The sequence below is a fragment of the Charadrius vociferus genome, unplaced genomic scaffold, assembly GCF_000708025.1.
Source record: "Charadrius vociferus isolate BGI_N301 unplaced genomic scaffold, ASM70802v2 scaffold32, whole genome shotgun sequence".
Classification (NCBI taxonomy): Eukaryota; Metazoa; Chordata; class Aves; order Charadriiformes; family Charadriidae; genus Charadrius; species Charadrius vociferus.
The window spans coordinates 12079280-12092986 of record NW_009647856.1 but is presented as its reverse complement, the minus strand read 5'-3'; the positions used below and the strand labels follow the sequence as shown (position 1 = coordinate 12092986).

General features: G+C 46.4%; 1 protein-coding gene across 1 annotated transcript in view; it reads right to left on the bottom strand.

The window, feature by feature from the left end:
• Window positions 1-13707, bottom strand: part of LOC104284662 (collagen alpha-1(XIV) chain-like) — a 99190-nt gene that overhangs the window by 61949 nt on the left and 23534 nt on the right. The window contains exons 18-24 of the mRNA XM_009883022.1: window positions 9035-9174; window positions 7888-8011; window positions 4997-5187; window positions 3443-3523; window positions 3324-3350; window positions 417-485; window positions 214-300 (exon numbers count right to left, since the gene is read on the bottom strand). Coding sequence (XP_009881324.1) covers window positions 214-300; window positions 417-485; window positions 3324-3350; window positions 3443-3523; window positions 4997-5187; window positions 7888-8011; window positions 9035-9174 — 719 coding nt within the window. The remainder of the gene's footprint in view (window positions 1-213; window positions 301-416; window positions 486-3323; window positions 3351-3442; window positions 3524-4996; window positions 5188-7887; window positions 8012-9034; window positions 9175-13707) is intronic.

The window sequence follows — 13707 nt, the reverse complement described above, 5'->3', positions numbered from 1 at the left end:
CCTGCTGTGTTGAACAGCAGGGCCCTGACGATGGGAATGTTTTGCAGAGTTCCTCCTTATATGCCTCAATGGGAAAATCTCATGACAGAGAGAAAAAATGAATGTTCCCAGGGCTCTTGAATGAACAGAGTATCCAGGAACCCTGAACTACGCCGGGTCTCCTCTCTCTGTAGTACAACATCACAGAACCATGCTTCAAATAACCATGCTCACCTTGATGGAGAGTCCTGGTGGCCCCTGTGGCCCTGGTAAACCTGGTGGTCCTGCTACCCCAGGAACCCCTGGCTGCCCTTTCTGTCCCTGCAACAACAAAAACCAGGAAAGGGAGGTACATGGGCTCTGTCCCAGCTCTCTTCGCTTCTCTGCCAGCCCTTGAGAAGCTGAAGGGTCCACCACACCTGGGGTATGATACTCACGGGGGGGCCAGGCTGCCCATTTCGGCCGGGAATCACCTCCACGCCTCCCAGGACATAGCCTGGTTCGCCCTGCACACAAGGGGAGGAAGACACGCGCTTAGCTGCATTGGGAGATCCAGGTGCAATCAGGCACTTTCATAATTTAGGGGCAATTTCATGATCAGTGTAAGTGAAAAAAAAAAAAAAAAAAAAAAAAAAAAAAAAAAAAAAAAAACCAACCAAAAAAACCCCAAACCAAACAGCCCCTTCCTACACTACAAACCTGTGTTGCTTGCAGCCACTGTTCTGCAGAGGTACCAGAAACCACATGGCCATGACACGAGTTTTGCTTACAGGCATGGCAAAAAATAGAAGTGGGAAAAAAAAGGGAGGTTGGCTTTCAGCGGGATCCACTCCCTGATCTGTAGCCATACAGGTGGTTCAGATGGATGCAAGGAAGGAGAAGGAACGTGCATTGAGGGTTGGGGGAAGGACAGGACACCTGCTCCTGGGATCTGCCCACAAATGATCCTGAAGCCTTAACCATTTTGTGTCCTAAATGGATGCAAACAGGCTTGTTCACAGTGGAAACTCATAAAGGCAGAATGACCCAACCAAGCAATACCTCCTTCTGCAAACAACCAACTGAAATGTGCCGAGGGCCCGTGATAAGGACTGAACACTTTTCTCCATAAAGATGTTAGATTCCTCCTAGCAAAGCTGCAGGGCAACTCCCCAAGCTGGAGAATGGCCACGCAGGGCTAGTTACATATAGCTCAGAAGCTCATATTCACCAAAGGTCACTGTACAAATGCTTAGAAATTGGAGATCAGAGCAATACAACAGCTTTTGCCCAATGAAAACCAGGAATGAAACTCACTCTGTCTCCTTTTGGCCCCACTGGTCCAGGATAGCCAGGAGATCCCTGGAATTAAAACCAAATCCTGCAGCATTAAACGGGAAAGCACCTGCAAGACCTGTGCCTAATAAAATTTCATTCACTTTTAAAATGGTCATGAAAATAGGTTCCTAGAAGTGGTCCCAATATTGATGAGAAATATATATGTCACCCACGGGTGTGTCTCTCTTTAGTGATATGGGTGCATGTGGGATGGACACCTGATCTAGTGACAGTGTAGTACATTCAGGCACCATGGGAAGATGTGAGGAACGAGGGGTTGCTGCTTATTTAATCCACCATGAGAAGGTAAATGAATCAGAAGGAGCATTCAGTGGGTGCAGTGGTTTGTGTTGGATTCCTGTGATTCACGCAAACCATGGCTCACAAACATCACAACCCTTGTTATAGATGCTAACCCATCACAGACGCTGGCAGTTTGATCCAGATGCCCAAAGATGGGTGATATCATCAGGTACCCAAGGCATAGGGCTGGATGGCAGACATGATGCAGGAATTATGGGAGACCTGTGTCCTTCTGGAGCATCATCTGGAGTGGGATAACAGGGCATCTCAAATCACAGGAGAGGACTCTCTGAACAACTGAATTGAGCCCAATAGATGGAGTTAAGTTCAAGATGGTGCCACTAAAATGTTGTTTGTGCACAGGAGCTGGCTGTTTACACCCCGGTGCAGCCAATGGAGATCTGGGACTTAGTTCAGTTACACGTGCACTGGTGTCTTGTTCCATTTGTGATGCTCTCTGATGCCTTCCTGGCCTCCAGCTCTCACTTCACAAGTGTCCATCAAGTCCCATATTTTATCGGCCCTGCATGGTTGCCTTGAAAATCCTAGGGCATTTCAAATCACAGAATGGTCAGGGTTGGAAGGGCCCTCTGGAGCTCCCCCAGTGCCACCCCCCGCCAGAGCAGGGGCCCCTCCAGCAGTTGCACAGGATGGTGTCCAGGCGGGTTTGGAATAGGTCCAGAGTGGGAGACTCCCCCACCTCTCTGGGCAGCCTGTGCCCCTGCTCTGCCACCCTCACAGGAAAGAAGCTCCTCCTCAGGTTGAGATGGAACTTCCTATGCTCAAGTTTGTGCCCGTTACCTTTTGTCCTATCACTGCGCACCACTGAATAAAGACTGTTCCCATCCCCCTGGAACCCTCCCTTTAAGTATTTATAAGCGTTGATAAGGTCCCCCCTCAGTCTTCTCTTCTCCAGACCAAGAAGATCCAGGTCTCTCAGCCTTTCAATGACCTGGGAACATCTTGGTACCAGCCCCTTGTCAATTTAGCCCTCAGAACCAAGGGTGATTTAGCTGGTCAAATGCAGTTGTCTACTAACAGAGCCTTGGTAAAAGCAGGGAAGGGACATTTGTGACTGCCGATTTAGTGTGCAAAGCCATGACATCACCAATGACATCAACAGCGTGGAGCAACTAATACAGCAAAACCAAGGGCACATGAGGCTTGTCTGGTCTAGCTAGATGCATGTTTTCCAAGCAGCGCTGCGAACTGTTGCGTGAACAATTTGTTTATGGGAAGGCTGTGAGCAAACGCCGCTGCCGACGATTATGCATTAAGACTGGTAGCTATGACTGAAGGCAGAGTTCATAGTCCTTGGCCTTTTTCTGGACAGCTCTGCTTCATTGAGGGTTACTCGGCTAGAAATGTGCCCATGTTGTGTTGCATTATTTGCCAGATCTCTGAACAGAAGGAAACCTACTCCATCCCTGGAGGTGTTCAAGGCCAGGTTGGATGGGGCTTGGAGCAACATGGTCTAGTGGGAGGTGCACCTGCCCATGGCAGGGGGGTTGGAACTAGATGATCTTCAAGGTCCCTTCCAGCCTAAACCATTCTATGATTCTATACTCGGAGCTATTCGGTGACAGCAATAGTCTGTCATAAAGGCAAAATGGGTGACTTGGTTCTCCTGTCCTGCTCAGCGCAACTGGTTGTTGAAAGGCTTGAAAAGCAAAGCTTTAGGGTCCCACTGTATTGATGATCTTTGCTGCATTCAAAATACTTACCGTATCACCTTGGATGCCAGGGAGACCCTGCAAAACAGGAGAGAGAGAGAGATTTGAGAGCCATACTCACTTTTCTCTTAAATGGCATTTTGACAAGGTTTGCTAAAACAAATACTTACCATGAGTCCAGGGGGACCAGGAGGACCTGTCCGCCCCGGTCGGCCCGGCAGCCCGGGAATGCCATCGTTCCCAGGTAGACCCTAAACATATGGAAAGTCACAGATTGCAGGTTATGGCCCCAGACCTGCAAACCCAAAACAGCTTCGTGCAGCACCAGCCTTCTACACCGCTTGAGGGAATCCCCAACTGCCAGCACACACACACAGAGGTTAGTTATCTTCTGCCTGATTTTCAAAGCCAGCATGGAGCAAGATGTATCAAAACACCACCATAAAAGACCTCAAAAAGATTCTTTGCTAGATCTCTTCCTTCATTCTACTCATTTAGTCACATATTAATTAACCGAGTGGATGGTTCATGCTGGTGGACTCACCCTCTCTCCTTTCTCTCCCTTTGTCGTAAAGCTGTGTGGGTCGTAGCCTCCATGAGCTGGTGAGCTCCTGAAGCTCTTGAAAGGAAAACAAAAATAGAACAAATGATAATGAAATTATTATCTGTCAAAGGATGGCAAATAAACCCAACCCAGAGTGACCATGAAACACAGACTATAACAACCCTTGGCTTATGCAACAGAAGAAAGAAGCAAGGTTGACCATCCAGGAGACCTGTTCATAACCTCAGACTATTTTAAGTCCCTTGGAGGTCACACATTATTTATTATGTCTCCAGCTTGTGTCTCGAAATTGGGAGAATAAGATGGAGAACCCAAGAGTTCTGTGAGGACAAAATGCAGGGAGTGTATCGATAACTCAGGAAGTCTTGGCCCATGTTACCCCTGCAGTTCCAAGATCTTCTTTTTGGCTCAGAGAGACTCTACATATTGTTCATTACACATCTGTCAGACTTTGTGGTAGTGTCAATGCAATTCTTCTCCCCCGTGGGAGAAACTGTGGAAAAGAGTTTGGCAGAGATGAAATGAAGAGCCTAATTCAACTATTCATGGACAACATTAATCTCACTTAATTTTAGACTGCCATAGCATAGACAACACCATCTGAGCTATTCTGCCAGTGTGGACACCTACCTATGAACTGAAGTATGATGCGACTGCTGACCACACTGACTAGGTGTCTACCAACTACTATGGAGACACTAAATTTTCTCTAGTGAAGCTAACACAGACTGTTTAGACCTGTTGGATGTCGAGAAGTCACTGCACTTTTATATCACCAACCTTTTCCTTGAAACAGCCACAAAATATCACTGTTAGAGATACTCTGCAGATGAGCTCCCATCCATACCAATGACCCATCAACCAGAGTTAGAAAGGGGAAATGAATTTATAATGCATTCAAGTCCTCTGCCCTTGCAGTGGCCTTATGCAACAAAACCTTCAAAGCTGTTTTCTGGCTTCCCCAGTTCCACTCCCTTGAGTTCAAAGACTTTGCTCCTTATCTTGAGGGTTGGACAGTAAGTAAGGTCAGGATTGGACCCCGTGTCCTAAATCTGTTCTGACTTTGCTTCAAAACTTTGCTCAGGGAAGAAGATCACCCTTGTGCAAGACCTGTGCCAAGCAAGCTGGCTTATATTCAAAGGGCTGTGAAGCAGCTCACCTCCCTGGATGGTAGTTGGGCCCCTGAAGGCTGAAGGTCAGAACAAATGACTTCTATCAGCTCTCGGAGGATCTGGGGGAAGTCGTCAAACGTGCTGACATAGAAAACATTCTGGAGGTTCTGCTGCAGCAAAATGCTGTTGAGCTCAACGGGGTCAGCTCCTGAGACACCCACAGCGATGATGCGGATCCCTGAAACACATCACTCTCTCAACGGAAGCAAAACTGTTTGAGATCAGAGATTTCAAACCCCTCATCACAACCTTCCTTTTAATAACTTCTGCTGTGATTAGGTACTCCAGTAGCCACTCAAGAGCTCACCTGAAGCAGCATGTGTGAGCTATAGCAAACCAAGACACTCAAACTAGGAACAGAGAGAAGAAAGGACAAAGGAGTGAAGAAAGCCAGCAATGCACTCAAAGTGTGCCCATCACATAACGTACCGCCCTCAACCCCCTGGAAATCCATGGAGAACCAAGGCTTCAGGGAAACGCAACAGGGCAACTCTTACCCAAAGCATGGGCTGCTCTGGCTGGTAGCAACACGTCATCCTGCGATCGCCCATCAGTCACGAGCACCAGCACATGAGGGAAATCTGGTCTCATCCCTCTGGAGGACTGAAATAACTCCTTTAGCATGTAGGCTATACCACGACCTGGGCAAACATAGAGATGGATAGTGTAAATCTGCCTGTTAGGTTTGCAGGTGGGAACTGTGGGTCCCCTTCCACAGATGGAGAAAAAATGGCATTCAGTGTGGCCCCATAAATGGATAGTAGCCCCTAGCATGGGGGAATGTCTTTGGAGGGAAGATAGCAGTAAAACAGGTTGGCTGGAATGGTTCACACTGAATTCAGCAGATAGTTTTGGAAAGGAAAAAATAACACATTTGGGAGATTTGAAGGACTTTCCTTGCATTTTAGAAAAAAGCCCACAGAATTCCCATTTCCAAATTTCTTTAGAAAGACCAGGAAAATTTCACAAAGAACTGTCCCTGAAACTGAAATCGTTAAGAAGCCCCAAAACAGTATGGAAAGATTCCTATGATGGGTAAAATGCCTCTATTGACATGACCTCCATAAAAAGAAGGATTAGAGGCAAGATTACCTGGGAATTTGCAGTCTGACCACTTTCACATCTGCTTTCCCTAACCAGTCCCATCAAAATTCTTTCATTTTGATCAGTCCCATTTTTCTGTGTTGCTGGCCAATACTGCTGAGCTAGGATGAGGTATATAAGCCTTCAATTAACAAACACGGGTACCTCAAGGCTTCCCTTTATGTTGTCTGACTGGAAGATGTTAATCATAGAATTGTCTAGGTTGGAAGGGACCTTTAAGATCATCAAGGCCAACCATCAACCTAACACTGCCAAAACCACCACGAAACCATGCCCCTCAGCACCATGTCTACCCATCTTTTAAATCCCTCCAGGGATGGTGACTCCACCGCTTCCCTGGGCAGCCTGTTCCAGTGCTTAACAACCCTTTCTGTGAACAAATTTTTCCTGATATCCAATCTAAATCTCCCCCGCCACAACTTGAGGCCGTTTCCTCTTGTCCTATCGCTTGTTACTAGTGAGATGAGGTTGATCCCCACCTCGCTAGAACTTCCTTTCAAGTAGTTGTAAAGAGCAATAAGATCTCCCCTGATCCTTCTTTTCTCCAGGCTGAACAAACCCAGTTCCCTCAGCCGCTCCTCATCAGACATGTGCTCCAGACCCCTCACCAGCTCTGTTGCCCTTCTCTAGACATGTTCCAGCACCTCAATGCCTTTCTTGTTGTGAGGGGCCCAAAACTGAACACAGTACTCGAGGTGGGGCCTCCTCAGGGCCCAGTACAGGGGGACGATCACTCCCTGGTCCTGCTCACCACACTATTCCTGATACAGGCCAGGATGCTATTGGCCTTTTTGGTCACCTGGGCACACTTCTGGCTCACATTCAGCTGGCTGTTGACCAACACCTCCCAGGTCCTTCTCCACCGGCAGCTTTCGAGCCACTCCTCCCCAAGCCTGTAACGCTGCATGGGGTTGTTATGACCCAAGTGCAGGACCTGGCACTTGGCCTTGTTGAACCTCATACCATTGGCCTCACCCCATTGATCCAACCTGTCCAGATCCCTCTGTAGAGCTATCCTACCTTCAATCAGGTCGACACTCCTGCCCAACTTAGTCGTCTGCAAACTTCCTAAGGGTGCACTCTATCCCCTTGTAATTGGGCTATTTAAGAAGGGTAAAGATAAAACTAACTACCTTTAATTTAATATTATTGCCCATGTACCTTCAGGGAACCAGGTATACCCTACTGTCCTGCTGGGAACGAGTAGGTGGAAAGTGCTGTTTGCCTCTGAGCATTTAATCACATGAGACGAAAGTGTGTGAATTTTGAAAATGCTTTGCTGATGAAGAGCTGTGTTATTTGTACAAGAGAGGTCAACAAAGGACGTTTACGTGGTGACACACCATGAAAATAGGACGGGGCACATTGTTTTGTTGTTAGGTGTAGCAAGGTAATAACTGTTGGAATTTGTTGATTGAAATGTGCATACAATGGGCAATAAGGATGCTTCAGCATCAGCTACCCTTACCTAATGTTTATGGACTTGGTCTCCAGGTATAAATACCTCCCTCGAGTTATAAGGTTATAAAATAATGAAGAGAAACCCAGCAGTAAAACTAAGACATGGATAAAGGACACCAGGCTAGCTGGAAAGACTATCCCTGGAAATAAAACTAAATTCAATCCTCCATTCTCAAATTTTGAAGAACTTTGGGCCACAACTTTTTAACCAGGTGAATGGGTTCAAAACACTCAGATGAACGCCATCCCTGGTCTCCAGCCTCTGTCTTGGTCCAGAAGGCCCACCCCATGTGTGCAGCTCACCCATCCAGACCTGTTTTTGTGTTGCCTCCGGCATAGGTCAGTCCCTTGATGGCTTTCAGGGCACCGTTGCGGTCCCGGTGCTGGTTGAAGTGGAAGGCTGCCCTGGGCTCCTCGCTGTACTGCGCAACAGCAACCTGCCAAAGAAAAGGGGGTTAAAAAACATGGAGGGCGCAGGTACACGGAAAATGTGCCATCACTCAACAAACTGCCTTGAGTTGCGATAATACAACTAGTTGCGGTTTTTCAGACATTCTAGGGAATCAGAGGTTTCTGCACAGGCTGGTAGATCCAGCACAGCACTGATGGAAGACCTGCACGCTTCAGGTAGCTCACAGTTGGGTGGGAGCATCTCCTGCTGTAGGAGGTCCCATGGCAGCACCCATCCCTCCTGAATTAAACCCTGCATCTCCACTGAGTGCAAAAGGAGGCCAGCTACTCAGCTTGCACTATAGCCATCTAAATTGAAATGTCTTTGTTTCTCCAGAATTATTTGTTACCCCAGGGTAACTTCATCACGTGTCTACACCTTCAACCCACTTCCTGACCTACTGAAAGTAAGCTATGAAGGTCTCCCTTTCAAAGGATTAGTTCAGATATTACATTAATTAAACACAAATGACCCCAAAAAATTATTTACTGTGTCTTCCGGTTAGATTTGCTGAGTTGTTGCTCAGGGCTGTAGGCTTTATTTGCCCTTGAGATTCTACACAGCATGGCCTGGGGATCTGGTCCTCTGCTTGTCTGAAGGATGCAGCTGCTGCCATGTTGCATCTCCCATCTGGGCCTCCACCTGGGTCTCTAACCATTAGCAGTCAGGATGTGGGCAGAAACGAAGTCCTAGAGGGGCACCTGCACCTGACACATCCCTGGGCTGCATAACCAAGACAGCATTTCTGTAGGTCTGGGGTTTGTTTTATTCCCGATGACTCACTCTTGGAAAAATAACAAAGAAGTGGAAATACATCCAAACAAGTAGGCTGAGATTTAGGAGACTTTTATTCATGTCTTTCTTGGACACACACATGTCTTTAGGCAAAGCACTTAGCCTTTCTGAGCCACCGCATGTGAGCGAGCAGGCTGCAGTCATTGCAAGGGTGAGCAAAAGGTGAACACTTGGCAGGAAAACACCTTCAGGAAATAGAATAACAAAATCTTGCCTGTGTCCCTTCAGGCCCAATCTTAGGGAAATAGGAAATGATCCGGAAGAGGAAATCCTTCACTTTATTGAAGTTGCTCTGGCCAATACTCGAGGACTCGTCCACCAGGAACCCAATGTCTGCTTTGAACTTGCCACAGACTGCAGAGGGAAGAAAGGATCTCCGTAAGCTGGGGGGTCCTAAAGCAGAAGCGTGTTTCTTTGTGTTCAGAGCAACAAAAAAAAAACCCAAGCAAAAATATCTCTTGCAATGCCAAGTCTTGGTGAGTGAGCAGGCAGCACCTTCACCCTACAGGGTAGTGCTGAGAGCTTCACTGCATTTTTATGGGGTTTTTGTCTTCCCCTTCCCCGACATTGGCCACTGTCACTACCCAGTGAATGAAGACTAGTTTTGGCTCCTGAGAGCATGGGAGACCATGGTCCCTGGTGGTTTTGACCTGCTGCTACATCATCATCCAATCACACATGGATACACACTCACTTGGCCCAGGGAAAGTTGTCAGCGGTGTGGACACTACAGTGGTGGATAGCAGGGTCTCTGGGGTTCGTGGTAGTGTTGTGGTGGTGGCCAGTGGAAGAGGAGTGGTCCCCACGTTGCTGGGAGATATGGATGGGGATCTCATTGTATCATCCAGTTTTGTAGAAGTCACAGGAGCAACTGCTGCAGGTGACTCTACGTGAGGTCCCACTATAAGAGGCAAACAGAAAAGGCGTTTTTCAAATCTCTTTTAGTTATGATGCCACTACGTAGCAAAGCGTCAGAAGGGTAGGGAAGCCAAGGAATTAGCTTCAATAGCAATTACCTAGGTAAAACTGCAACACAAGTCTCCAGCCTTCATACCTGTTTGCCCAAGGAGCGTTGTCTCTGGTCCCTCCGTATCTCCAAAGACTGGTCTTATAGAAAACAAATACATCTCTTTGGCGCTCAGTCCTGTCACTCGATACGATCTAGAAGCTGCTGATAACAGTTCCTGGGAAAGATCAGAAGCTGTGAAAAAGGAAGAAACATGCATTGACTGGGAGCCAGAGAAACTCAAAATAACTCCCATTTCTGTAACATCCCATCTTCTAATGACACCACCTTTGGCAAAGAGGAGCCTGGGGACAAGATGAGTCCTGGGTTTCAGAGTGGAGGCTCTTGGTAAGACATGCTTGCAAACTGCAATGGTCAGGTCCTAAACCAGATGATGTTTGCATTTGACAAGGGAGTTCTTGAGTACATGAACAGGAAATCGTACAAGTGTTTAGAGAGGGCATTTGGTCCAGGTGGTCTCCAAGGCTGAGCTCTGTGATACACCAGGGGTTTGCAGCGGTCAGCATGTATAGAAACAGGATTCTTTCTTGTTATGAATGAAAAACTTGCTGAAAAGTAGAATCAAACTTACTTGAGAAATTTGATCACATACAATAGATACTTTTGATCTAAAATAATGACAGGAAAAATCTGCGAAAATGTCATAATGTTTTGACATTTTATAAGTGTCTTATTTTGGAAATACTGAATCATAAGTTTTGACCCTGCTCAAAGTGCAACTTGCACCTTTGCATTCTGAAATAGCATTTTCCCTTTAAAAAAAAAAAGTTTCTACATAAAGAAATTAAATCAGTGTGAATAATCTGTTTCATTTTCATTAGATGCTCTCAATTACCCCCAAAAAATTTCAGAAGGGGGGTTTTGCTCCTTTAAAAAAACCCCAAACCCTCCTGCAATTTGACTCAAGCTCTTCTAGTCCCCTCCTTTTGGGTAGGCAAGTCAAAATAATAATAACAGGTTTAGATTACACGCTACATTGTCTGAAGGGATTTGCTGTAGGAAACACAAGCTGACCGCTCTCCTGAAACACAGCTCTATGGCAGCCCACCACCCACCCTGCCTGCCTAGACCCCCAAACAGGCAAGTTCAGCTACTTTTCCTTTTGTAGCAGTAAACCACTGCGTAGCACCAAATCCCTTTGTTTCATATAATGAGTCTTTCACACAAGGAGAAAGTGCATGGTTACCACACTCGTACTCTGGGACAGAAAGAAGACTTTCATAGAAGACTGACGTAGGAGGCACCTGGATCATACCCAGGGAGTGATGCCCGGCAGAAGACTGACAAGCACATGTAGGAAGAAGGCTGCAGCCTTTGGAGAAGGAAGATGGTCTTTGCTGGTGTCCTGGTTTGAGCGATACAGATTTCTCTCTGAGTAATTTTACCTGTCAGTAAAGTCTTTTCTAATGCTCAGGAAAACTGTACTTTTAGAAGACTCTAATGTTGGAATTTGTGAAAATATTTCCTTTACAGCCAGCTATGGTGTGTGGGTTTCAAGGTCTCAGTGTTGTCAAGCTCACCAGGTGTGTGGACGAGGAGAAGCAAGACCCGGGCACTTGCCCCAAGCTGGCCAACAGGGTTGTTTCATACCATGAATGGCACAGTCAATATAAATTAGAAAGTTTGCTGGGGAGTTCTCTCTCTCCCTTGATGGCTGCCATCCTGAGAACTCCTTGCCTTGGTGCCGGTGCCCTGAGCCCTTCCCTTCCTCCCGAACCTGCAGCGCTTGCAGTGTCCCACATTTGCTGTCCTCTGCTGGGAGCGCACTGCTTCTACTGATAGCATGGGCTGAGTATAATCCTTGAATATTTTATATTGGTATCGAGATCAATACTGGTTCTTTAGTGCTATTAATGTTAATTATCTACTCTTATTCTCTTAAATCTGTTTATATTTCAACCCCTGGATTGCCTTGTTTTTTTTCCCAGTTCCCCTTCCCGGGTGGGGAGGGGTCATCGGGTGAGAGAATAATTGTCTAAACAACAAGAAATCAGAAGGGGGGTTTTGCTCCTTTAAAAAAACCCCAAACCCTCCTGCAATTTGACTCAAGCTCTTCTAGTCCCCTCCTTTTGGGTAGGCAAGTCAAAATAATAATAACAGGTTTAGATTACACGCTACATTGTCTGAAGGGATTTGCTGTAGGAAACACAAGCTGACCGCTCTCCTGAAACACAGCTCTATGGCAGCCCACCACCCACCCTGCCTGCCTAGACCCCCAAACAGGCAAGTTCAGCTACTTTTCCTTTTGTAGCAGTAAACCACTGCGTAGCACCAAATCCCTTTGTTTCATATAATGAGTCTTTCACACAAGGAGAAAGTGCATGGTTACCACACTCGTACTCTGGGACAGAAAGAAGACTTTCATAGAAGACTGACGTAGGAGGCACCTGGATCATACCCAGGGAGTGATGCCCGGCAGAAGACTGACAAGCACATGTAGGAAGAAGGCTGCAGCCTTTGGAGAAGGAAGATGGTCTTTGCTGGTGTCCTGGTTTGAGCGATACAGATTTCTCTCTGAGTAATTTTACCTGTCAGTAAAGTCTTTTCTAATGCTCAGGAAAACTGTACTTTTAGAAGACTCTAATGTTGGAATTTGTGAAAATATTTCCTTTACAGCCAGCTATGGTGTGTGGGTTTCAAGGTCTCAGTGTTGTCAAGCTCACCAGGTGTGTGGACGAGGAGAAGCAAGACCCGGGCACTTGCCCCAAGCTGGCCAACAGGGTTGTTTCATACCATGAATGGCACAGTCAATATAAATTAGAAAGTTTGCTGGGGAGTTCTCTCTCTCCCTTGATGGCTGCCATCCTGAGAACTCCTTGCCTTGGTGCCGGTGCCCTGAGCCCTTCCCTTCCTCCCGAACCTGCAGCGCTTGCAGTGTCCCACATTTGCTGTCCTCTGCTGGGAGCGCACTGCTTCTACTGATAGCATGGGCTGAGTATAATCCTTGAATATTTTATATTGGTATCGAGATCAATACTGGTTCTTTAGTGCTATTAATGTTAATTATCTACTCTTATTCTCTTAAATCTGTTTATATTTCAACCCCTGGATTGCCTTGTTTTTTTTCCCAGTTCCCCTTCCCGGGTGGGGAGGGGTCATCGGGTGAGAGAATAATTGTCTAAACAACAAGAAATTGTTGTGGGTTCCTCAAACCATAAGAGTTGGGGACAATTTTCTGCTAAGAATGAAGCTGATGTTTCGCAAGGGACAAGAGACTGTGAGGCTCAAGGTGCAAGCACAAGGCTAAACGAGCTTCTGTTGACTAGGTGGATAAGAAAACCATGACTCTGGTGCTCCAAGAACAGTCAAGAGAAGGTAGAAAGAAGAGATAGGAGGGTGATGTCTACCTGAACTTCTCCAAGGTCCCTCCTGATGCACAGTTGAGGAAGGCTGGCTCTGGAGGGAGCCCTGTTGACATGGGTTTGGTTTTGTGTGACACTGGACAGAAGAGGTCTACAGCTGGGTGACCTCAAGCTGCATAGAAGGGGACATGATCTTTTACAGGGCGAGAAGGCTAGAGTCAGCCAGCAGGGAGTAGGGCATTAAATGAACTTAAAATGGGGTCAAGAGAAATGGGTAATGAATAAGTACTTATTTAGAGAAAAAAGTCATGTTGTAGAGAAGAAAATTAATCAAGGCACCAAGAGAGAAAAAAAAAAAGGACAAAAATCTTAATTGCCTTTATACACTAATGTTGGCAGCCTCAATAATTAAACAAGAGAAATTGGAATTACACACTTATGAGCATAAATTTGATCTTGTTGGTACTATTGAAATGTGGTGGCAAGATTCATCTGATTGGAATGTTAAATCTATAGTTATAAACCTATTTCAGAAGGATCGATCGAACGAGGGCACAG